Raw genomic sequence first — 25,521 nt, forward strand, 5'->3', positions numbered from 1 at the left:
CATCCAGATAATGGTTGTCCCCAAGGTGCTTTAAGGAAAAACAAATGGTTGCCTTTTGAAAAAGCATTTTTGGGACTGGATCATAAAGTTCATAGTTTTTGTGGTCTCTGTAGTAATGACCAGAGTATGGACAATAAGCAACAAGGGAACAAATTCTTACACAAAGAAGTTAAGTATGACTTAATGGCAATGAACTGGGACCTAATGAGATGAATCTCATGATTGGAATATACTATTCAGAAAATACCATTTGTTCAAAATGGAATGGACCAGAAATAATGGAAATAACGGAAGAGGAGAAGCTGAACTGTACATTAAGAGTATTCCCAACTGCTCAGGAATCTAAATGAGCTTGGCAATGTTGTAGAGTACATGTAGTTAAATAAATAGAGGAAAAATAAAAGCAAACCTTCTGACTGCCCTCCCTAGTTTTGCTAATGCAACATGCAGTTCAGTATATGATGTAAAATTAAACCACTGTAGATGTGGGCATAACTGATTTCCTTCAGACATGCTACCAAACAGGGTGGATAAAAATCAATGATTTTTTTAAAAAAATCAAAAAAATCAGTGTTTTTAAATTTAAATCGGATTTTTTTGATTTTTATCGAATTTATTTTAATAAAAAACTTTTGGGGTAAAAATCTATCGTAAGATAGTTTTCTATTTAAGATACATAAATAATTTAGTTTATTCATCATGAAATGGAGCTTAGTTATGTAGCACAAGGCTCTATATTCTGCAACACTGGGACTATCGGTGAGTCAACAGTGGGTCAAAGGAGTAGCAAAGATGACAGTTGCTCTTTAAAAATTATGATTTAAATCGAGTTGATTTAAATCAAGCCTTTTTACTAGTGATTTAAATCATGATTTAAATTGTGATTTAAATCAACTCGATTTAAATCAAATCCACCCTGCTACCAAACTATGGTTAACTGAAAGCACCATTCCATTTTCAACATGGAAAGAAGTATTAGAAAAGAGCCGTTAATCTAGCTAGATGTGGTTTGTTGGTGTTGTAACTCCTTTTAAAGTTAAAGTATCTTAGCTGCTCTTTCCTCTTATTAGTGTGTAGTAAAAAGGCAATCTGGAAAAAGGAGTAATCATTTTTGCTGCAACTTTGCTTTAAACTGGCACATAAACATTTTTGAAAATTATTGACTTCACACAGTGGTGAAATCCAATTTTTTTTACTACCGGTTCTGTGGGTGTGACTTGGTAGACGTGGTAGGGGAAGGATACTGCAAAATCTCCATTCCCTCCCCACTCCTGGGGGGAGGATATTGCAAAATCTCCATTCCCACCCCACTCGGGGGCCAGCCACAGGTGGTATTTGCTGGTTCTCCAAACTACTCAAAGTTTCCGCTACCAGTTCTCCAAACTGCTTAAAATTTCCACTACAGGTTCTCTAGAACCTGCTGGATTTCACCCCTGCTTCACAATTATGTTGTAGTAACTGGAAGTCTTGTACAAAATAAGATTTGTTCTTTTATCTTGGACTGTTTATCCCATGGTAAAATCTACTTTCTCAGCCAGATTATCTTTAATGGGTCTTGGTAAATTTGTTCCTCCTAGTAAAAACTTATATACAGTCATTTTAACTCACAATCTTTTTCAAATAGTACCAGCTCAGAGAAGACAATTTCTAACAAATCTTTAAATTTTCTCAAATCCATTTTTAATGTCAAGGTAAAGAACACCGAAACCTTTTCTTTTCTTTTTAAAAAAAACTACTTTATTTCTCAAGTGGATGAGGATTTGCCTCTGGAAACCAGATACAATCCAACTGCAATTACAACATTTGCACATAATGAGAATTTTGAGCTTCAATTACAAATATGCTTAAGAAAAGTGGATGTACATATTCAGTCTGATTTGTTCAATGAGCCAATGCAAGCATTTAGGGAAAACATTTAAAGAAAATGTTAAAGAATCCAATTAAAACAAAACTAAAAATATCTTTACTTAGCTGCAAATTACATTTTCAGAATATCTTAAGTGATTCAGGAGACCAAATAGAAACAGTTACAATAAAAAGCTTTAAGACAATTTGAAAATAATAATACATTTATTAAAAAATAAATCTCCACCTGCTTCTCTCCTAAATATACAACAAAACAATGTTGGTCATCCTTTAGGAGACAGTACACATTATATTACACTATCTTTGCAATATAGTTGATACTGGTATTTTGTACTTTTGTGCTACGTTATGGAGTCATAACTGGAGTTCATTATGAATGCAGAGAGATCAATGATATATGTAGTCATTATGAGACCATGATTAATTCTCATTGCTTACTTTTATTATAAATAGAGCTTTTGTTGTGAGAACATACAATCTCTCATTTGTTGCTTGAAAACCCAAAAAAGAATCGTGTGTTTCCAGAGTTGCTACCAACTGCTTAGCAAGCTGATCAACTTGTCTGCCTTCCTTTCGGTTGTAGAGAACAGTGGTTAGAGGGCTTGGCTGGCGATAGATGAACACTCTTCGCATGCACTCGCAAAGGGCAGAATATGAGTGGTCTGGTGCACAAGCCATGAATTTCTTGTCCTGCTTGGATGCCTGCACATAGCCTAAAACACACATAGCCAGAAAAAGCAAATAATTATTTTTTTTATCTCACAGACCAGTTGTGTGAGTTTTTGCTCTCTTATTTAATGCAGTGTAAGATGTGTAGGGGGCACAACATTTTCTTTGGGACTCAGCTGGATAAATGTACACAGCTTTGTATCCTCAGGACTAGATTATTCTAATACAGGGGTGTCAAACTCAAGGCCCGGGGCCCAGATTTGGCCCGTGGCATGCTTAGATCTGGCCCACGGAGCCACCCTGGAAACAGCAAAGGACCGGCCCACAGTGCCTCTGCCAGCAAAAATGGAATTCGGGAGGTCCATGGGTGGCCAAAGGAGGCTGTTGAAGCTGAAAACAGAGCTTGGGAGCCCATTTTTGCTGGCAGAGAGCTTGGGCCACCATAGGCGCCCCTGACATGAGTCACATCAAGTTGGCCATGCCCACCCCAGCCATGCCCCCTCTGGCGCCCCAAGGTCAAACACAATACTGATGTGGCCCTCAGTGAAATCAAGTTTGACACTGCTGCTCTAATAGAATATATTTGGGGTGTTTTTGGAAGCTATAAGGCCCACACAGCTATGACAAACATGCTAAGAGGACATCACATGAAAAATACATTAGTAGAACCTCGTGTCTAGACTGGCTCTCCAGTTTTTCAACGCAGCATTTGAACTCTATGATATGTTGCTCTCATTCTAATTCAAAGTAAACATCAAATGAAAATGAGTTTCTAAAGTTTAAAGAATTACACTGATTATCTTTGACACATCTGTCTGAGCCCTTTAATTGTGCAGCTGGCAAGATATTTCTAATCTTTCATTATACATGGGGAAAATGAAGGCATATTTTCTTTGGAACCAATTACTGGAACAGATTATCACCGAAGTGTTATGTTGTATGCCATATTGCAACAGGCTAATAAACGAGAAGGAAAATGTTGCTAGTTTTTAATCAAACTCTTAAGATGAAGCCAAAACAAAAAGGCCAGATTTCTTTCTAGCTAGCTGCAAATCCTGGGCATTTTAGGTTTTTTTTTCCCAAATAGCACTTTTAAACTTTTAAACTGTTTGTTGATATACTCCTATTTCCACCTTTCCAGTCTATATCAACAGAAATTAAATTTCTTCTTTTATAGACCAGACTTGTTTATTGGTATAAATGCTTCCATTTCACTCTGCAATGTTTACACGTCATGTGAGGAATTTTATAATAAAAGCACAGCACAATTTAAAATGACTGAAAGATGTGGGCGTCCATGCAAATGTACACAGAGGCAATACTGAAAAAATATTTTCAAAAACAGCTAATGAAACTACATACCAGAGAGAGGGTGGAATTAACATCTAAAGTTTAAGCTGCCTTTTAGAGCAGCGGTCACCAACCGGTAGTCCACGGACCACTAGTGGTCTGCGAGAAAATTTTGGTGATTCCCAGAAAAATTATTTGCATTTTTTATATTGCACTAAATACTATTTATATTTTTAAAAAATTCATATTAGTAGTCTGTGGGATTTAAAATTATCCATTTTAGTGGTCCCTGAGGTCCAAAAGGTTGGCGACCCCTGTTTTAGAGGATGTCAGATTCTCTGGTATAAATGGGTGTTGCAACCTTAGATGGCCAGGACTCTATGACTATCACAAATAACTTTTGCTGACTAGAATCTGGTCAAGTTAACTCAGCATAAAGATCTTGGAAATATCAGGTAAGTTTCTTCAGGAAGATTTCCTTTAATTTAGGCTTTTATCCTCAACTGGAAATAGTCCACAATTTTAATAATGAACAAATTTATTTTCTCCATATTCTCCCTAATATTGCAGAAGCTTTCTTCTACAAAGCTAGCCTTTAATTCTGAAAAAAGAAAAATAGATTTGATGAGACAACACTTCAATTACTCTACTGATCTCTTTTATCACAAGATTGCTATTTTCTGAGATAACCATTTCCAAAACCCAGCCCAAACAAATTTTAATTGGAAACTTTGCTATATGAACACAGATGACTGAACTAAGTGGAAAAGTGCTTCAATTGTTCAATCAGAGAGAAATACTGTGTAGTCCTTTTCTCTTACCTAAGGCATTGAAAGTAGAAATGTGCTCCCATTTGTCTTGCTGATCTGGGCGAGGCTGCCAGAGAAGAGCATCAACGTCATGGCGTAAGCAGAAGCATGGCATTTCCTTAGGATCTACCACAGCTGAGAAAAGATACTGATTGCTTCCAAGGTTTACCTGCAGGATTAAGAAAAGCAATCTTCTTTATTACCAATACAGAAATTACTAACTGGCTACACAGAACACAGCGATATCAGTTAAAAAAAAAAAAAAAAAGTTGACCAGTTCAAATCTCTGTATATTGCATTTTCCAGTCCAGTTCTGATCTGCTCTAAAGGATTAGGATTTGGGGATTGGAGGATTAGCGCACACTATATAAAACTGATTATATTCAGTTGTGCTCCCTGATTCAGTTTGGTAGTGCTTTTAATGCTGGATCTGCAGGTTCAGATCTTCATTTGGTGATGAATCTTATTGGATAAACGCAGATTTATTAATTTTATAACCTTTTCCAATATAAGTAATATTCAGGATGATTAACAAGTTTTTAAAAAAACCAGAACAAGTGAAACAAAAGAAATTATTTCACTATTACTTGCTGTGCAATATTATATTTCAAAAGACTAATGCCAGGAAAAACATAAACTTTTTGGAAGCATCATTATGGGAATTTTATGTAGGATGTCGATATAGATTGTGGAATTCTGCATGTTGTACTTAAACTGGAATAAAGATTGCTATTTAAAGTCTATGAACTTGGGAATGGCTGTATGTTCCTTTAGAAAAGCAGTTTTTATCTGTCTTCCCCAGACCTATAAATGGCATTAGCACATTGTAAAAAAGGTCTGCTGAATACATTTAAATAGCAATCATAATTAGGATGGTTGATATGCCAAATCATTAAGGCTGCTATTTCCAACAGAAGCAAAAAACTATCTTTACGCCATTTTTAACACATAACCTATTTTTTTTCAGACTTTGAATGGAATCCAAATAAATAAATATTTTGAATTTGGAAAAGAGTATAACCTGGTCAAAAAAGGATCCAGAGGCTACATATTCAATACCGTCCATTGTATTTTGTAAGAAAAACTGTGGCTTCCTTGCTGAAAACCAAGGTTCAGAATTTGTAATCAAGAACAGTTAACGTCTTAATCCAGTATCTTCTTTCCTGAAATATTTAATTTTACATTGAATTTTGCGCATTACTACAGTTGCCTAGGTGTGTCAATTACAAGTAAGATGCCAATTACAAACACTCTGTGACATTTTTGTCCTTGTAGCTGAAGCTCTAGCTCTATACGAACCCCAAGAAAGTTCTTTGTACCATAGAGGGATGTAACTTTGGCTTTACAACTTTCAAGGGATTGAAAATGGGATCTTTTTCATGGCCATTTCACACAAGTTGGCGTTTTGAAGCATGGTTTGTCACATCATAAAGACAGCATACTACCCATTAGGTACTTACTTAGCTTTGCTGAGTTCAATAGAACCAATCATACCAATGTTTTAAATCAAAATCAAAAGGTACACAGGTTAGCAGAGGAGAAACCATGCTCCAGTTTTGTTTTGTTTTTTTAAATAGAAACTTTAATTAGAATATGTTAATTTCTAGTTTTTAGCAGCTACAAAATAAACAACGGATGCTTACTGATAATATTCTACATCTTCTGAACTGCTAAATTATTTATAGGCAATCAAAACTGGCAATATTTATATTTACGCAAGACTGTAAGAAAGTCTTACTGGATTAGAACAAAACCAGTATTTCTCCAACATTTTGATTCTCAGAGGGGCCAAATGTTTTATGGGTTCTGACAAGCAGGCAGTGCAGACATCTCTCTCCCTAACTGCTCATTGGTTCATCCTAAATGCAGATCATGTATGAACAAATTCAAAAGCAATGGACCCAACACAGAACTGTTTTTCATCCTGCCTTCATTACTTTATCAGTAACTCAAGGCAGCAAACATACTTGACTCTCCTTCCTCCTCCTATTTTTCCCCACATCAACCCACCTCAAACTCTCTCTTCCACTGAGAAAAAAAAGCCCATTTATTCCTTTGTTTTCTTGACCCACATATCAATTCCCAAAAGAACAGGTCTTCTTATCCCATGACCAGCAAATCGATTCAAAAACCTTTGATGAGAAACTTTGTCAATGACTTTTTGAAAATTCAGATATAGTGCTAACATTTATATGGTTCTCAACACTCTCAAAGTACTCTAAAAGTTTGGTGTGGCAGAATTTACCTGAGTAGTACTCATGCTCCTCTATATGCTTGAATACTGTTTCCTTGTTTCTCATTTCTATCAATTTGCCAGGAGTATGTTAAACTGATTGTTCTATAATTTTTAGGTGCCCTTTTTAAAATACTGTACAGTTTGTAGTTATAATCTTATCCACATGAAGCAAATCAACAACAAAGAATCTCCAGACAGAAGAGATTTCCATGTTATAGGAATGAAAAATGTTAATGCAACTGGAAAATAAATTCTACTTTTAACTTTTTTTAAAAAAAAAAACAGATAAGGTAGTACTATATATATATATATCCATTTTATACTGACAAATAAAATCCACATTGCAATATGCAAAAGGTCAACTTACATTGCTGAATAGTTAAGTGATAAACAAAAAAAAATTCACTGCAATTTAATATAGTTCATTACACCATGTAATTTTAGATATACTTTTTTTCCTACCCTAGTAACAAAAGCAACTGAATAAAAGTTGCATTAAAAGTAAAAAAGAAAAGTCACATAGGCAATCACGTGATGAAGCTCCTAACAATTGTGTGCAATTTGCCTAACTATCGCAACTGGAACTACCCGTATTAAGGCAAACTGGCTTGAGAGCCAGTTTAATATAGTGATTAAGGTACCAGGCTAGATAGAAACTGAAAGATGGTCTCGTCCTGCCTAAGGCACAAAGCCCTCTGGATGATCTTGGGCTAGTCACATTCTCTCAGCTATAAGAAAGAGGCAATGGCAAGCCACTTCTGAAGACCCTTGCCAAGAAAACTGCAGAGGCTGCCCAAGCAATCTCTGCCATCAGACACAGAATAACAGATTTGGAAGGGATCTTGGAGGTCTTCTGGTCTAACCCCCTGCTTAAGCAGGAAACTCTATACCATTTCAGGCAAATAGTTGTCCAATCTCTTCTTAAAAACCTCCAGTGATAGAGCACCTGTAACATCTGGAGGCAAGCGATTACTGGTAATTGATCTATCAGGAAAGTTCTCCTTAGTTCTAGGTTAGTTTTTTCTTGTTTAGTTTCCATCCATTGCTTCTTGTCCTGCCCTCAGGCGCTTTGGAGAATAGGTTGACCCCTCTTTTTTGTGGCAGCCCCTTAGATGTTGGAACACTGTTATTATATCAACCCTAGTCAACACAACTGAACAGAAGAAAAAAAGACAATATGAAATCAGATGCTATGTTAGGCCTGCTGTATTTACACAGTATTCTTTTCACCAAGTCTCTTGCACAAAACTTTGTTCTCCCCAATGAAACTATAGCCGATGGCTTACAAATTCATTCCTTGGGATATTAAAGAACAAAAGCCAACAATGAAACAATGTGGTATCAACAAATACATAATTGTACTGTTTTTCTTCCAACAGACTAATATTCACAGCAGCTTAAATATCCCATAATGAAGTGCTTCTAATCTACTCACTGCCAAGAAAGAACTCAATTCAACTTCAGGATTCAGAAAACAAGAAGAAGAAGATAGTATTATTTTAACTGCTGATGTGAAAATGAGATTCTCAGTATGGCTTCTCTGCAAAGCAATCGCATATTTTTAACAGAAATATTTTCACAAATCATTTGAGGATGCAATATAAGTGAGCATGCATATTCTTTATGAGAAACAAGATGCTAGAAGCTGTTATGTTTTGCTGAACACAAAATGGGGCTATTTGGAATGGTTCTGACCATCTCTAATCTTGCTTACTAGTTTACAAATTTCATTTGCCTTGATTTTTAAAAAAAGTTCTTACATTACTGAAGTGCTGCTAAAGTCTTAAGTGTGAAAACTGGTCATAGCTCACTTTTTTCAGTGCCATTTTAAATTCAAAACGTCACTAAAACAATGGTCATTAAGTGAGGACTCCCAGTAAATGTAATTAGCATTCTTCCAATACAAGCTGGAATGGGAAGCTTTTGCTAATTTTCTGAAGCTTTTTGGTCGAGTAAGTTTCATCCTACAGTTTCCTATGCTGGAAGACAACACTTGTACACCTACCTAAATTTATATATTTAAAAAGACCAGAAGCAGAAGAGGATTGTCTTTTGAGGCTAATTTTGATCAAATTGGAATAAAAATAATGTGATTTCTAGATCTGAGACCATTGTAATGGTCCTTCCCCTACAGCTGTAAAAGCCCAGGGATTTTAAACAAAACAAAAAACCATTTGTTTTCATTATTTTCTGGGCAATTTATGGCTGTAAAAATTTAGAAATTTAGAAAAATGAATTTTAGAATTCATAACATTTTATTTTTAAAGATATATAATGGATTAAGATACAAAGAAATGAAATCTATACACAGAAGTATTTTTAAAATTTTACATATAATCATACATATTTACATATAATTATGTTAAAAATAAAATGATTTCATAGCTGTAAAAAAGCACTGAAAATATAACTAAATTACATTTTTTTTTGGAAGTTCTGTATTCTTCCTATTCTCAGGCAAAAAACAGAAACAAAAATAACTCTAGAAGGGACATTTTTCTTTTGCTTCAATGCTTCTGGGACTTATGTCTCTGTTCTTCAGTGCTCAACATGTTGTTGTCCTAATCCTGCATTTTTGTATAAATGCAATAGTAATAGCACTTAGACTTATACACTGCTCCATAATGTTTTACAGCACTCTCTGAACATTTTATGTGTCAGCATATTTCTCCCAACAATCTGGGTCTTCATTTTACTGACCTCAGACGGATGAAAGGTTGAATCAACCTCAAGCCCCATCAGGGTCGAACTCCAGCCTATGGGTAGAGTTAGCCGGCAATACTGCATTTTAATCACTGTGCCACCAGTAGAATTAGAATGCAGTATTGAGTTAGAAACTCAATAAAGAAAACAACATATTAAATTAACCTTTAATGTTTATATTAAGACTCATCCACACATACTTAAAATTAACCACAGCATCATTTTGAATAATGAATTAAAAATCTACTAGTATCATCACAGTGATGGTCAAGTTGTTTTGGTTAGGAACTCCAAGTTATGCCACCATTTCATGAAGTTTTGCATTCAAAGAGAAATAACTATATGGATAAACCTTCTCTGCCTGATGCCCTATGGTTCCATTATATCAGGGGAGAACAATATTTTTTCTTCTGGGAAAAGCACTTCCTGCTCTTGCCTTGTTTGGTGGACACAGAGAATGATTTCTCTTATCAATGGAGTGGATAAAGTTTTCAAACTCAATTTCTTCGGCATAGGAATTTGCAGGGAAAATAAGTGCCTTAAATTCCGCCCCCCCCCCCAAAAATAGCATCCAACATCTGAGGAAATGTTAATACATTTTTCTCCTCAGAATAGCACAACCTGCCCCCCCTCCCCCAAAAAAGGGGGGAAGCTGAAAATTGTGCCCTGCTTACTCTAGGTGGATTGACCAACTGTGTTATGTAACTCTCAAGGCTGGGAATCCTGGGAGTTATAGTCAAATGTATTTGGAAAGCACTAGGTTGAAAAGGCTAATATAGACTGAAGATCTAAGTTTCAATAAGCCTACGGATAGGTTCATCTTGATTGCACCCAGCTACTTGTTCTGCTTCTCCCTTCTAAATGTCAAGTTGTGTAAATATTAGGAATCTGAAAAGGTGAAGTTTATTTTTAATGATAGTAAGAGTAGATTGCTGCACTGCAGATTTTAAGTTAGGTCGACATGACCCATTAGAATGAGCTATATTAAGCACTGGGTGGTTCATGGCTAATGAAATGTTATGGCAGGACCGTCCTTCTAGCTTTAAGGGTTCAAACTGACACTAGCGATAAGGTGTTTAACTGATCAATTCTTGGCGGCCACATAAGATATGATGATGCATGAGGAAATGAGGAAATTCAACTATTGATTGTTGCAGGAAAAATAAAAGAAACCGAGAGCTATGATAAGGAAAGCAAGTGGTAGTACAAATTTATGGAGATTACTGTTCTATGTGATTTGAGAGATAGCACCTCAAATTGGAAGCTACTGTATGTTTTTTGCAGAATTCTTTTAATAAATGACCAGTGGGATAAACAGGTTTGTCCATTCGGTGTGTATAACTTGGCAGCCAAAATAGACCTCAGGCTTTTTTCTTGACCAATTTTATGTCCCATCAAGTCAGTGTTGTCTCTTGGAAACCTCAGAGACAGATTTTCCAGGATGATCCGTCTACATCCAAGGGTGCACCCATCACCACCAAAATTGAATCCACCATCTTACTCCTAATCACTCTTTTTACTGTACTTTCTACTTTTTCCAGTATTAAAAACTGCTAAACAGACACGGGTCTTCGCATAATATGTCCAAAATATAGTCATTTCAACCTGGTCATTTGTGCTTCAGGTGATAACTCTGGAACAATTTGTTCAATGATCCATTTGTTGTTTTTGATGCCCCTAATGTTCTCAGGAACTTTTTCCACCATCAGAGTTCAGAAATGTGTCAATACTCTTTCTATCCTGCTTCTTCAAAATCCAACTGTCGCTTCCATAGAATCTCATAGGAAAGCCATTGTATAATGTTGATCTTTGTAAATAAAAGCATGTTATCTCATTATCTTTCCAAGGCTTTCCTTGCTACTCTACTGGTTGATAGTCTGCAGATATTTCTTTGATTGTTTTCTTTTTAGAATACTAAATACATATTTTTCCCCCAACAGTGAGGAATTGCTCTAATTTTGGGCACGACTAAAAGAATTTGAATTACTTCATAGAAGTCAAGCTTTTTATGCTCTTTAAAAGTAAGACCAAGTAACAAGTGCACTGTATCCTTGTTGAATCCCAGGTATTTTTGGAAGGAAATTATTGGCAAGAAAACAACCAAGCTCAGAGAGCACCAAAGAGCCCCCATTTCAACCCTCAACTACAAATATTTTCCTATATAGCTATGAATATAAACAATGAATATGCTTATATACAAGTACCAAACTTATATAATCTTGCTCATCCAATTTCAAAGAAATAGATGCAGATAAAAATTGTCAGCATCCCACATGAAAGGAACCATGCTTGTGTCTTTTAAATAAGTAATGAAAAGGATACTATGAACAATGCTATATCCAACTTTCATGGTTGTTAACCAGCAATTGTTTATTTCTTGTCCATAAAGAAAAGCTTATATAGTTCCATTGCTTATTAGGTATGCTCTCTTTTTCTGTCATAATGAATTATCTATGTAATTTGCCCAATAATAAATAGCACCATTTTATTTGGCTAAGATGAACTGTTATTATCATATACACCAGGGGTATCAAACTCAAGGCCCGCGGACCAAATCCAGTCCATGGGTTGCTTAAATCTGGCCCACAGGGCTGGCCTGGAAATAGTAGGCCCTCGGTGCCTCTGGCAGCCAAAATGGGGTGTGGGTTCCCCCGCGTGCGGCCCCCCACACCCCGTTTTCAGCCTGGATGGCCTCCTACAGCACCCTGCCAGCCAAAACGAAGGTCCAGAAAAACCAACAGAAAAAAAGAAATGAACTCTGTAAATTATCAACCATTATTGGATTTAAAAATACAATCTAATGCTTACCACATGAGTGATCTTCATAGTATGACCGTCAAATCTACATAAACTTGTACTGTCTTCAAGGAAAATGTCGCATTCTTCTAGCTCTTGAGCATTACATGGTGGATTTTCTTTGTTAGGGTCTGGATTCTGAAATCAGGAATTCAATTTAGCTTTCTATGCATTCTGTGAGCCAACATTAATAAAATAGCAGTAAAAAAGAAGCATGTGATATAATAATGAATCTATAATACATGTATTGCATCCAGTATTTCACTGATACCTTTAAAAGGGTGTAATTCCAGAATATAGTCAATTCATAGGAGCATGAGATAATTGCACCCTAAACTGAAACATTTCAGACTGAAGGTTGGGAAACAATAATTGTTTCTCATAAAAAAACCTGGAAACTCAGAATTTTGGGAGGATTGTTTTGGGTTTTTGTCCCCCTTTTTTATGTTTATGCATATTGAGCTTTTCTTCAAGGTATAATGATTTAATTTCATAACTATAGTCTGAAATACGTCCATCACTTTCAGCCTACCTAAAGATAACTAAACACAATATATAAAGCCAATCACTGTAGGATATTCAATAAAGTATGATTTCAAAAATCATGCAACTTACAATTTAACCACTAGATTGAAATACATTTTGATGTGTGTATTTATATATTAAAACCGCAAATTTTATTGTCAGTTTACCATTTCATCAGAAGTAAGATACATCAGCTGCTTAGCTATTGTGGCACTTCGAGCTGGGTCCATAATAAATTCGCCCCGAGAATCACCAATTATCAGTTCTGGCCATAAACGCTTCTCTTCTTCTTTCTTAATTAAAACTATCTCTAATCTGGGAATGGATAAAATAGATAAACATTGATAAGCCATAACCAAAGGTAGAATGCAGGAGTTAATATTAAATAAATTAGATTAATCTATTCACAATGCTTTGATAGTAGTAACTGAGGGTTCTTCGACGAAACCCAACTATGAATTCACACATATACTGTAGATGGTGCACTTTCACTGGAACAGTTTAGAATTAAATCATTCCTTAAGAATCTCTGTCTTCGGGCCTTATATACCATGTGTTCGCCTCAATTTTGATGACTGACAGCAATCCCAAAATTATAAAGAAAAACAAACCATCTGCAATAGGAAAGTGAGTGGATCATATGGATTTATAGATGACATGAAAAACTCGTTATAGATAAGCAATCGAGTCAACATTATTTTATGACTCACACATGGGTGATTATCTATTGAAAAACTCAGATGTTAAACAATATGATGTTAAACGATCCCTATATGACTGCTTTGTTGAATGTACATACTACTGATATTCATTTCATTGTGGCAATCTACACTAAAACTATTTTAGTAATGCCACCACCTGGTTACCCCTTTCCCCCATTAAATAGAAGGTGGGTGAAAAATGGCAATAGGTTACAGATTGACATATGTAACAAATTCAACAGATCAAGCACACAACACTAAAATAAATACCTATTTTCTTTAATTATCCATGTGGAGCTTTCATGGTCAATCAATGAAAAAAGGTCACCTTTCAGTATAGGAAACTGTGGATCTTTCAATGCTACACTGAGATGATTTGGAGAAAAGCTGACATGTATATCTTCTTTGGTAAAGTTTTCATGGAGTCGGAAAGTGATTGTCAATTCATCTTCAGTTTGTTGCCAGTAATATAGAGGTTCTATAAACAGAAGCACATAAGGGGAGTACATAATTAGCTAAAAGTTAAAACATTAAAGATTTGTGGAATAGCTGTCAAAACCCGGTTATTTGTACAATAAAATGTTGCATTGCCTAGTTACCTGAAACTAGAAAAAGAAAAGTAACAGCAGCTTCAAAGTACATCATCTGTCATTATTTAAAATCTACTAGGAAGGTACAAATAATCATTAAATATAAAGAGAATTTAAAAATGCAATGCATATTTAAATAGAATAATAAGAGTTGCAAAGGGGCAGTTTAGGCTATTAGTTCAATCTACTGCACAGTGAAGAAATGCAAATTAAAGCAGCCCATAAAAATGACCAGCTAATTAGTACTAAAACACATCCAGATGAGGTCAAACTGCTGTTAATGTTAGGAAGTCTTTTCTAGCACTGAAAAGTGTAATTATATCTCTTATTAGTCATCTTTTATCAGGGTTAAACATATTAGTTTTCTTCCATTTTTCTTCACTTAGATTTATAGTCCCTGATCATCTTCAGTGCCCTACTTTGAAATTATTCCAATTTTTCAGGATCCATAAATCATGGAGCCCAGAACTAGAGGCAAGAGTCTAAAGAATGACCAAAAAAGAAAAGAGCAGAACAGTTACTTCCACCGATTTTGAAATTATATTTATGTTGATATAGCCCAATGCAGGTTGAATTGTATGCAATTATCTTCCAATGAATTAAATGACAGGGCTGTTAGTCAGAGTTGCCATTTTTCCTTGACTGTTCTCATTTATAAAATCGCATCAACAATTATATCTTATGAATCATTGGAAAACAATATTACTGTCATTCTTAGACACTAACTGAATAGTATAATAAGATAACCCTACCACAAATATACTGTAATTTACTAAGTCATCAATATAATATACCAACTTTTTAAAAATAAAAGTATCACTTTCCCTTATTTGGCTATACAGGATAGATGAAACTATTAGCATGGAATTTTTTCTAGCAACTCTGCTAGCTAAAAAGGCAGAAGCTTTTGAATGAACAACACTACCCATCATTTATAATGTCTGAACTAGGCTATGAACTATTATCTTCTGAGAGGTCTACTTATCTTATTCACCTAAATGGACATAAATTGGAATATGTCATATTTCTGCATCACCATGGCTTCTTATAATCCTACAATCATACATATTGAAGGCTTTGGGAAGTTAAATATTTAAACAGATGCCCATTGTATACAGGTAAATATATTGTATACAGGTAAATATATTGTATACAGGTAAATATATTTTAATTCTAACTTCTACAATTACTTCTTTTAACTGTAAAAACTGTGTCACAAGCTAACATATCAAGGTTGCTTTTGATGTTCTGGGATTAGATCGCAGCATGGCTACGCTGAAGAATTTTCAAGCCTGCATGATTTTAATTATGTTTCCCACTATAAAGCTTCAGGATAGCATGAGTTGTAGGGAGGTTACCTTTCCTGTTTGCTTCTGTTTTCTCCTTTTCATTTTCATCTTGCTTGGTCTCACCATTCTGCAAAAGAGTATAGGGCTTGTAGGAGATAACCATCAGGCCACTGCCATCTGGTTCTAGAGCTGCATAATGAGGAACAGATTTTCCTTGAAGAACTCGGCGTTTGGAGACTTCATACACTTCACCTGATTTAAAAAAAAACTTTGAATTTCTTAATTCCTCCCATTTTTACAGGATAAGCATTGAACAATACTTTAATCATACCAAAATTTGGGGCATCATCTGACAATGTTTTTAGAAGGCTTTAATATAGCCTTCATGAAAGGAACCAACATGAAGTCCTTGGAAAAGTGTTATATAGATATAGAAGCACAGAACACATATATTCTCCTTATAGCTCCAAGGTTAATTATGCTACTAACAACTGTTCTGGAATATCTCAAAATCCTCATTTAGAAGACAGTGTGTTGAATACATTCATGGCCTTGAATTATTTGTAAAAATTGTAAAGGTGGGATAGAAATAAATTTAAAAAATTATAAATGGTCTTGTGAAGCTTGATGGATTCCGAGAGAGTGATCAGCCCAAAGTCACCTATCTGGCTTTCCATTTTCTGCCCTGCCTTATGTCCACAGATCAAGGCAGAGAACAAGGGCATACTCCTCTCATTTTTCCATATAATATGAAGTAGGCTGGGCTGGGCTGACAGAAAATGACTAGATCAAATTCACCCAGCACATTTTCATGACTGATTTCTATTGCCAGGCTTTGCCTTAGAGAAAAGTGTTTGAAAAGATGACTGCTTGTAACATGGAGTCTGCTTCAGCCATCTGAAACTATTTCTATACATTTCTGGGAAACAGGAAGGATAACAAAATATTTATTAAAAAGTAATTTCTTCAATTTCAATGTGATTTACTACTACTTTTAATGCCATTCCACCTTACCATATTTTCTTTTAAGAAATATTTTCTAATAGCTCTTCCAAACCTTCGGGCTATTAGGTATTTGCAAATTTGTATTCATATCGTTTCTACATTCCCCAAGTTAACAGTTTCCAGAATTCCTACAGTAAGAATGTAATAAATACGTATAGATACCCAGCATCTATGTTTCATATACCAGCAAAGTAAAACCAAGGAAACACTCACCCTCCTTAGAAGTATTCACAATTGTAACCCATTCCAATGAAACATGAAAGCCGCTGCCTTGTGCATCCAATTCATCCTTTTCTATTCGTAAGAGCAACACACCAACTGAATGTGCGTCTGACTGCACAAACGATAGGCTGTGGACTATAATAAAGGGAGTCTCAAACTCTTCACTGAATAGTATCTGGAGAAAGAAGGAATTTTAGTAAGTGACTGAGTAATATTTTCTGAGTGCACAATCCATTCTTCAGCTCTAATAGAACTATCAGGCTGTGTTTTTGTAATGATAATTCAGCATCTACTATTTCCACTCCACACAGTTCATATAACAGGAAAATAAAATACTTATTTGAAGTGCTTTAGATGTTGCTGATGGCATATGGTCATTTGCTTCCAATTTTAAGATTATTTTCCCCCATACAAATAGACAAACTATGTTATTGGTCCCAGAAGTTCCATCTTTATAACTGAATCATCTATCCCGAGCAACATACACATAAATCTAGAGTCTAGACAATAAAACTTATTCTGCCTGTCCATCTCTCAACACTAAAAATCTTTTGCAAAGGGTAAAATATCACCTCAGTGCTCATTCAAGCCTTTTTCTCAGGGACTGGCTTATCATGATGGATGGATCCCCTTAATTGTAGCTTTATGCCACAAACCATGAACATTAATATGCCTTGTATACACTTCCTTAATCATCCAGGAAAATGAGTAAGCCACCACAGATATTGCTCAATCTATAATAGAAAGCTCTATGGGCAGGTTGGAAATGTGTTTATCTTTTCATAAACCAATTTTATGAATCAAATTCCAAGACTAATTATGAACACATGAATGAGAAAAGATACTAAAAACTCTATTGAAATACTGAAAAAGTTCTGGAAGCTTTAGGGATGTTTATAAGGTATCAGTGCAGCTCTTGAGATAGAATATATAGTATGATAACATAGGATGGAGAGCCAATTTGGTCTATTATTTAAGGCAGCAGACTAGAAGGAAGGAGATCGTAAATTCAAGTCCCACTTTGGCCATGAAAGCCAGCTGGGTGACTTTGGAGCAGTGACTACCTCTCAAACTAACTCATCTCCCAGTTGCTGTGAGGAAAATAACAGGAAGGTATGATGGATATGTTTGCCAGTTTGAGTTATTTGTAAAAATAATAAAAGCAGGATACAAACAAACAAATAATAGTAAAAGGATATCCCAAATTCTGAATTTAGTTATTGTATTCAACTCTCAGCACAATTTCTAGGAAAAAGATAACAGTGATATTTATGGAAAAAGATAATAGTGATATTTATTTTTATTCTGAAACGAACAAACCTTCTTTCTTCCTCCTATTTTCCCAAGAAAAATCCTTTGTGGTGGGTTGGGCTGAGACAGTCACTGGCCCAAAGTCATAGCTGCTTTAATGCCTAAGGTGGAACTAGAACTCATAGTCTCTTGGTTTCTAGCCTGCTGCCTTAACTATTAGCTGATTTGAGGAGTAACAGAAGAATTAATGATATAAAAAACCTCCACTAAAGGTTCTAAACCAGCAAAAAACTAGATAGTGTTTTGAAAATTAGTTCTTTAGCTATATAAAACAGAGAAGAAATAGTTAATTTCTATGCTGCATCATTTTCTTTCAGAAATGGCTTAAGTGTAATTTAGAATTTCTTTATTCAAAGAATGTTAGGAAATAGGGCAATCTTCAATGCTTGATAATAGCACTTTTGATGCTAGCTCCTGCAAGATGCAATTAAGATCAACATGATGTTCAATTAATTAACCTTCTATACAAATTCATTTGCATATCTAGCACTTGGACAAAAAATATCATTCCAGAAATCAACAGAACTATGCAGAAAGGCATATTTCATAAGATACTTTAGAGAAAATGTATTTTTTTTCTGGGAATTATAAGCCTTTATAGCTGTTCTTTATTTTCATATTTTCCATATTTCTGAACATGGAAAATCTAACCATATTTAAGGTTAGATCTTCTTATAACTAGCAGTAATGTTTTATAAACATTTTTCTATTTAATGGTATGATGCATTTAATATTTTGCAGGTAGTCGTCCTTGACTCACAACAATACTTTCCATTATAAATCATGATGGTCATAAGTCAAGGCACCCACGTGACCAAACCTGACTTTTTTGTAACAGTTGTTAAGGAAACATCATAGTTGTTAAGTGAACACCATGTTTGTTAAGTGAATCAATGTATTTCTACTGCCATTTTTTGCTGGAAAGCAGGGGAAAAAAAGCATAGTCACATGAGAAACCACAACTGTAACCAGCTGTAACAATGAACTGGTTATCAAGCATCCAAAATATGGTCATGTGATTGGGCGGTGTGCAGCCATCAGAAGTCCAGGTTGTAAACAGATTTGGGGGGTCTGTTGAAATTTCGAACGGTCAGTAAGTGGCTGGTCATTTAACAAGAACTTAACAATGACTTTAACAAGTTTTAATTTAGGGATAGTGGTTTTTTGCACATTGTCTAGAACTGTTTTGTGTGTGCATCAGGCATTTGTAAAATTATAATATACAAGCGACAATAATAATTAGGTTTCCTGAGGTTAGCAGTCTTTAATGAAGAAACAAGGAGGAAAACACTTATGTTACATTTTGAAACATATATGAAAGCCAATGTGTTTACACTGAAGCAAGTGAGCAGTAGAAAGAGGGTAATCTTAACCAAGCATCTTGAACCATTTGAGAAAGGAGACAACATTTAAAATATAGTTAATGCTTCTCATCACAAGACAAATTCTCAGGACTTACTTCCCACTTTTCACAAGAACCATCATCCCGCTTGCCAGTTTGAATAAGATACAGTCTTCCTGTTCCATCTGAAAGGGTAACCCAGGTGGAAGATGTGAAATGTAGTGATGCACAAAGACGATTATCACAAGCTATTAAGTCTGCAGGAAGCCTGAATACTTCTCTTGGTTTTTTTAAGGCAGTGTCCTGCAAAGCAAGAAAAAAAGAATATGTTTAAACTCAAAAAACATATCCAACAAAGAAAAACAAAGAATAAACAATCATAATAGTATAGCTGAGGTTTTCATGGACTCTGATGATAGTCTTTGATCTATACAGCCACAAAATAAAGTTAAAAATAGTAAGAAGTCAGAAGAAAACATAATCTCCTTATTAGAAAAGCAATATATACTGAACAAGAATGTATGGCGATTGACCTGGAAGTTCTCTGATTAAGTTCTCTGATTCTTTGGCTCTGAAAAGGGTAGTATTCTCCTGAAAGAATTGGCAAGTGGGATAAAAGTCAAAATCTGAGAGTATTTTTGGATTTAAGTTTCCTAGCATATTAATACATGGTTAGTACCCCCCACTTCCTATTATACCAATTAGAACCACTTCCGGAATGAGATGTATGGAGTACTGATAAATATAATTCTTAATGTTCACCTGCACAGTCTCTCACCTTTTCATATTTAAATTAAAAAACAGTGCATAAATAGCTTTAACTGAAGAAACATTACACATTACAAACTACAGCCTTTTTGACAAATATCCAGATCATCCATAATTACCTATTAACAGAGAGAAGACTATTAATTTTGAATTTTGCTTTGAATACTTTATTTGACCAGGTGTGATTAAACATACAAATTGTCTTCGGAGCTCAGGGTAGGAAGTTTAAACTTCCCCCTCCCTGAATACTGAAATTTGGGAGGCAAGAATGTGAAAAACAATATTTTTGCTGAAAATTACACATGTAGCTCTTGGACACATGCTTGCAAGAAAATTTACCCAGTTTGCTGCTACCGCCATGGACATCTAGCATATTTATTTTACAATGAACTTACCAAAGTAACACTTAAATTCATGACTCTTCCAAGCTGATCAACATAATAAACATTATCTTGGTACCAGGAATCCAGATGTAGGTAATTATACATGCCAAATGCACGCATGTGTTCCAAGGTGTACTGATCATCTCTCAGTTTGACTTCTGCTACCGCTGAAGGGGAAAACAAACAGGAAAATTATGATATTGCATAACCACTTAGGAAATGAACTTACAATATTGAACTCATGGGTCTTGTTCAAAACATAATTTCCTCATTATATATTTCAAATAAAGGGGAATGTAGGTTTTTCCCAAGATACCTCAAAAGTAAATACACAGAAACCAGGCTGATAAGTAAAATTAGTATTAGAGTGCCATCTACTGTCTCTGACTTTTCTTTAAATACTTAGGCAAATTTTAGAAGGCATTTTTTTCTTAATAACTTTCATAGCTTCTATTTCCTTGGCATTAAAAAACACAAAGAAAGAAAAATTAAGTTGTGACAGCAACTTTAATCTACAAATCTACCATACCTATTTTCTTATACCAGGACCACAAATCTCTTCATCAGAAACAAAACAGACTAATATAATGCATAATACAGCAAGCTAAATAATTAGAAATAACTCAATTTTCATTAGTGGAACTCTGAATTATCAAGTAACAGAATACTGAAAAGCTGTCTAGTCATCACATTTTTGTAACCTATTCAGTTATATTAAAAGCATTATTATCTCCCATGTTCAACTAGTTTGCCATTACATCTTAGGGATCTCCCACAGTATTTCGCTAGCTGATCCTATCTGGCAAGGTTGATAGGCTCCAGGATCTTCCAATTAAATAATAGGTTTCTGGATATTTGCATGTTCTTTGTAGCAGTGCCTGCCCTCTGAAATGAGGTTTCCTCCAAGATTTGAACAGGTGCCAAGGTAGAGCCTTGGTAGGTATTACAGCAGTTATATAGCATACAAGCTTCTGTCTCACAATCATTCTTAATTCTAGTTACTATTCAGTAACATTATCTAAGATTAACTTTTGCTTAAATCACCACATTAAATCATCATCATCAAATCTTAGTTTATAAATACAATTATAATAAAATATCAGAGAACAATCAAGTTCCTAATATAATTCAATTGACTTCTTATTGATTCCCTTTGACTTAAGATCTTTCTTTCAAGTAGAGAAAGAATGTACATTAAAATCTACCTTTACTGAATTAGCCCAGATTAAATTTACAGGCATATTGAAAAAATATTTCTTTGAAACTATTCAGAAGAAATATACGACCAAACTATATATTTGAAACCAAAGTATCTGTATATACTGTTCCAACAGGCCGGGCTGGCTTAATATGAATTTTAAATCGGGTGTTTGTTAGCTTTTAACCTTGTGGGCCAAATTTTATATATTTGTTTTAAATTGTTTTTAAATTTTGTGAGTTTATATGTGTTTTAATATGGCTGTACACCGCCTTGAGTCCTTTGGGAGAAGGGCGGTATAGAAGTTTAATAAATTCAATTCAATTCAATTCAATTCAATATGTATTGAACAATTAAGTAGAGAAACTCATATATGCTGTTTTATTATATAATGTATTTTAGATGGCTTTATTCTATATTGTATTTATATTGTGTTTTAACTGTATTTTAAACATCTATGCCTACTGCTGATAAGTTAAAAATGAATATGCATTTTTATGTAAGGTGCTGAAATGATCTTCCCTAATCTTGAAAATCTAAGCTGAGGACCCCAAACATTTCAGCTCATCGATCCCCTCATGAATTTTCAGATTGTTCACCCGAAACATTTATTATCTGAAATTAATTTAATAAATACTTTATCCTTAATAGTACTACAAAGAACAATTTTGCTCTTTTGGATAGTCTCATGACTCTCATCAACCTTTGGGGTCCCTATTTATTTCTCTGGGGATCCCTGATCTAAGCAGACTCCAAACTGATGTTTTTAGAACTTGGATGGGAGACCAACAGAAAATTTGAGGAGAGGAGGAGGAGGAGGAGGAGAATGAGAAGAGAGTTTGGGAAGTGAAAAAATACCCCAGCCATTTTTTAAAGGATGCCAAGAAAACTACAGAGCCCATTTGGTTTTGTGGTTAAGGCTCCAGGCTAGAAACTAGGCCAGAAATCTGACTGGGTGCTCTTGGACTGGTCATTTTCCCACAGCCCAACTTCCCTTATAGGGTTGTTGTGTGGAAATTAGGAGGAGGAAAGTGTGTTGGATATGTTCACTGCCTTGAATTATTTGTAGAAATAAATAACCAAACAAATAAATGGGAAATAAATAGATGCAACTCCATGATACCACCAGAAGTCAAATTTGGCTCAAAGGAATATATTAGTGGATAGTTGCTTGACAGTTGCGAGATGGGAGGCATATTGAATGAATGAATGAATGAAGAAAGGAAGGAAGGAATAAAGGAATCAATGGATGGATGGATGGATGCATCTCCATGAAGCCACCAGAAATCAAATTTGGCTCAAAAGAATATAATAGTGGATAGTTGCTTGACAGTTGCGAGATGGGAGGCATATTGAATGAAGGAAGGAAGGAAGGAAGGAAGGAATAAAGGAATGGATGGATGGATGGATGGATGCATCTCCATGAAGCCAACAGAAATCAAATTTGGCTCAAAGGAATATAATAGTGGATAGTTGCTTGACAGTTGCGAGATGGGAGGCATATTGAATGAATGAAGGAAGGAAGGAAGGAAGGAAGGAATAAAGGAATGGATGGATGGATGGATGGATGCATCTCCATGAAGCCACCAGAAATCAAATTTGGCTCAAAGGAATATAATAGTTGATAGTTGCTTGACAGTTGCGAGATGGGAGGCATATTGAATGAAGGAAGGAAGGAAGAAAGGAAGGAATGGATGGATGGATGAATGCATCTCCATGAAGCCACCAGAAATCAAATTTGGCTCAAAGGAATATAATAGTCAATAGTTGCTTGACAGTTGCGAGATGGGAGGCATAAGGAAGGAAGGAAGGAAGGAAGGAAGGAAGGAAGGAAGGAAGGAAGGAAGGAAGGGATGGATGCATCTCCATGAAGCCACCAGAAGTCAAATTTGGCTCAAAGGAACGGGAAACTAATAGCCAACAATTGCTTGACAGCGAGATGGCAGTCAGATAAATTTAATCAATCAATAAATCACAAGAAAATAAAACAATCGACTAAACAAATAACATAAACAGAGCCGGTGCTGTAACAAAACGACATCTAACTGTCATCCAATTTGCTTCGGGATCCGGCGGCTCCCACCGAGATGTTGTTTTCTTCCTTCCTCAGATGGTGGGGGAAAAAAACCCGGTATTTAAAAACTCAACAGCACAACACAAACTTTTTTTTTTTAAAAAAAATATTTTCTTAAGCCTGGGCATATCCTCGGCTTTTCCTGCTCCGTTTTGCCTGCCTCCCATCCTCCCCGGCTGATCCCTTGGAAGCGCTTTCCCTGTCCAGCCAGTCTCCCGGGGGGCTGGACTAGAAGACCTTCAAGGTCCCTGCCACCAGCTTTATCCTATTCCCCGCAGGGCCGCAAATCCGGGAAGGCGAGCCATGAGGGTTCCCCCACACCCCGACGCAGCCTCCTCTTCCCCGTAGCCCAAACCCGGGCGCCACGCCGGCACTCACGCGAGTCCAGCCCCACTTGGTAGCAGGCCAGCGGCTCCAACGAAAGCTTGTAGCCCTCGAACCTGGGGTCGAGCAGCAGCCGCTTGACGCGCAACGAACAGTTCGCCGCCGTCTCCATGCCGCAGGCCTCGGCCTCGGCCTCCACTACCACCGCCGCTGAGGAGAAGAGGCTTCCGGAGCGGCCCTCCAAAGCCTTTTCCGTCGCCACAGCACTGAGGCCTTGGCAGCCCCGTCGCGAAGGATTTTGGGTAGGAAAGCAGTGCAGAGCCTGCTGGGAATCGTAGTTTTGGAGCGCCTGTCGTCGCCGCCGAGATAGCCTTTCTAAATAGAATAGAATAGAATTCTTTATTGGCTAAGTGTGATTGGACGCACAAGGAATTTGTCTTTGGTGTATACGCTCTCAGTGTACATAAAAAAACAAGATACATTCATCAAGAATGTACAACACTTAATGATAGTCATAGGGTGCAAATAAGCAATCAAATCATATTATACAGAGCACTGCACACAGAACAACTAGACGCAAGAACAGTTTTTCCCCCCGAACGCCATCACTCTGCTAAACAAATAATTCCCTCAACACTGTCAAACTATTTATTAAGTCTGCACTACTATTAATCTTCTCATCCTTCACCCATCTCCTTCCATTTATGACTGTATGACTGTAACTTTGTTGCTTGTATCCTTTCGATTTATATTGATATTGTTTCCTGATTGCTTATTTGTACCCTATGACTATCATTAAGTGTTGTACCTTATGATTCTTGATGAATGTATCTTTTCTTTTATGTACACTGAGAGCATATGCACCAAGACAAATTCCTTATGTGTCCAATCACACTTGGCCAATAAAAAATTCCTATTCTATTCTATTCTATTCTATTCTATTCTATTCTATTCTATTCTATTCTATTCTATTCTATTCTATTCTATTCTATTCTATTCTATTCTATTTGGTAACAGTCAATATAAATCGTAAGGATACAAGCAACAAGGTTACAGTCATACAGTCATAAGTGGGAGGAGATGGGTGATAGGAACGATGAGAAGATTAATAGTAATGCAGCCTTAGTGAATAGTTTGACAGTGTTGAGGGAATTATTTGTTTAGCAGAGTGATGGTGTTTGGGGAAAAACTGTTCTTGTGTCTAGTTGTTCTGGTGTGCAGTGCCCTATAGCGTCATTTTGAGGGTAGGAGTTGAAACAGTTTATGTCCAGAATGTGAGGAGTCTGTAAATATTTTCCCAGCCCTCTTTTTGATTCGTGCAGTATACAGACCCTCAATGGAAGGCAGGTTGGTAGTTATTGTTTTTTCTGCAGTTCTAGTTATCCTCTAAAGTCTGTGTCTGTCTTTGTTGGGTTGCAGA

At 35.9% G+C, this 25,521-nt stretch overlaps 1 protein-coding gene across 1 annotated transcript; it reads right to left on the minus strand.

Annotated features, from left to right (window-relative positions):
- Positions 1-1,709: 1,709 nt before the first annotated feature.
- Positions 1,710-24,579, minus strand: NUDCD1 (NudC domain containing 1). Its single transcript, XM_034422187.3, has 10 exons — positions 24,156-24,579; positions 20,518-20,672; positions 19,472-19,657; positions 16,693-16,876; positions 15,544-15,726; positions 13,866-14,073; positions 13,062-13,209; positions 12,382-12,507; positions 4,647-4,803; positions 1,710-2,579 (listed from the first exon to the last, which is right to left on the minus strand). Exons 1-10 carry the CDS (start codon positions 24,271-24,273, stop codon positions 2,287-2,289), a joined length of 1,758 nt encoding a protein of 585 aa, XP_034278078.1. The 5' UTR covers positions 24,274-24,579; the 3' UTR covers positions 1,710-2,286.
- Between the last annotated feature and the right edge of the window lie 942 nt (positions 24,580-25,521).

The sequence above is a fragment of the Pantherophis guttatus genome, chromosome 3 (assembly GCF_059756535.1).
Source record: "Pantherophis guttatus breed Tessera chromosome 3, ASM5975653v1, whole genome shotgun sequence".
Lineage (NCBI taxonomy): Eukaryota > Metazoa > Chordata > Lepidosauria > Squamata > Colubridae > Pantherophis > Pantherophis guttatus.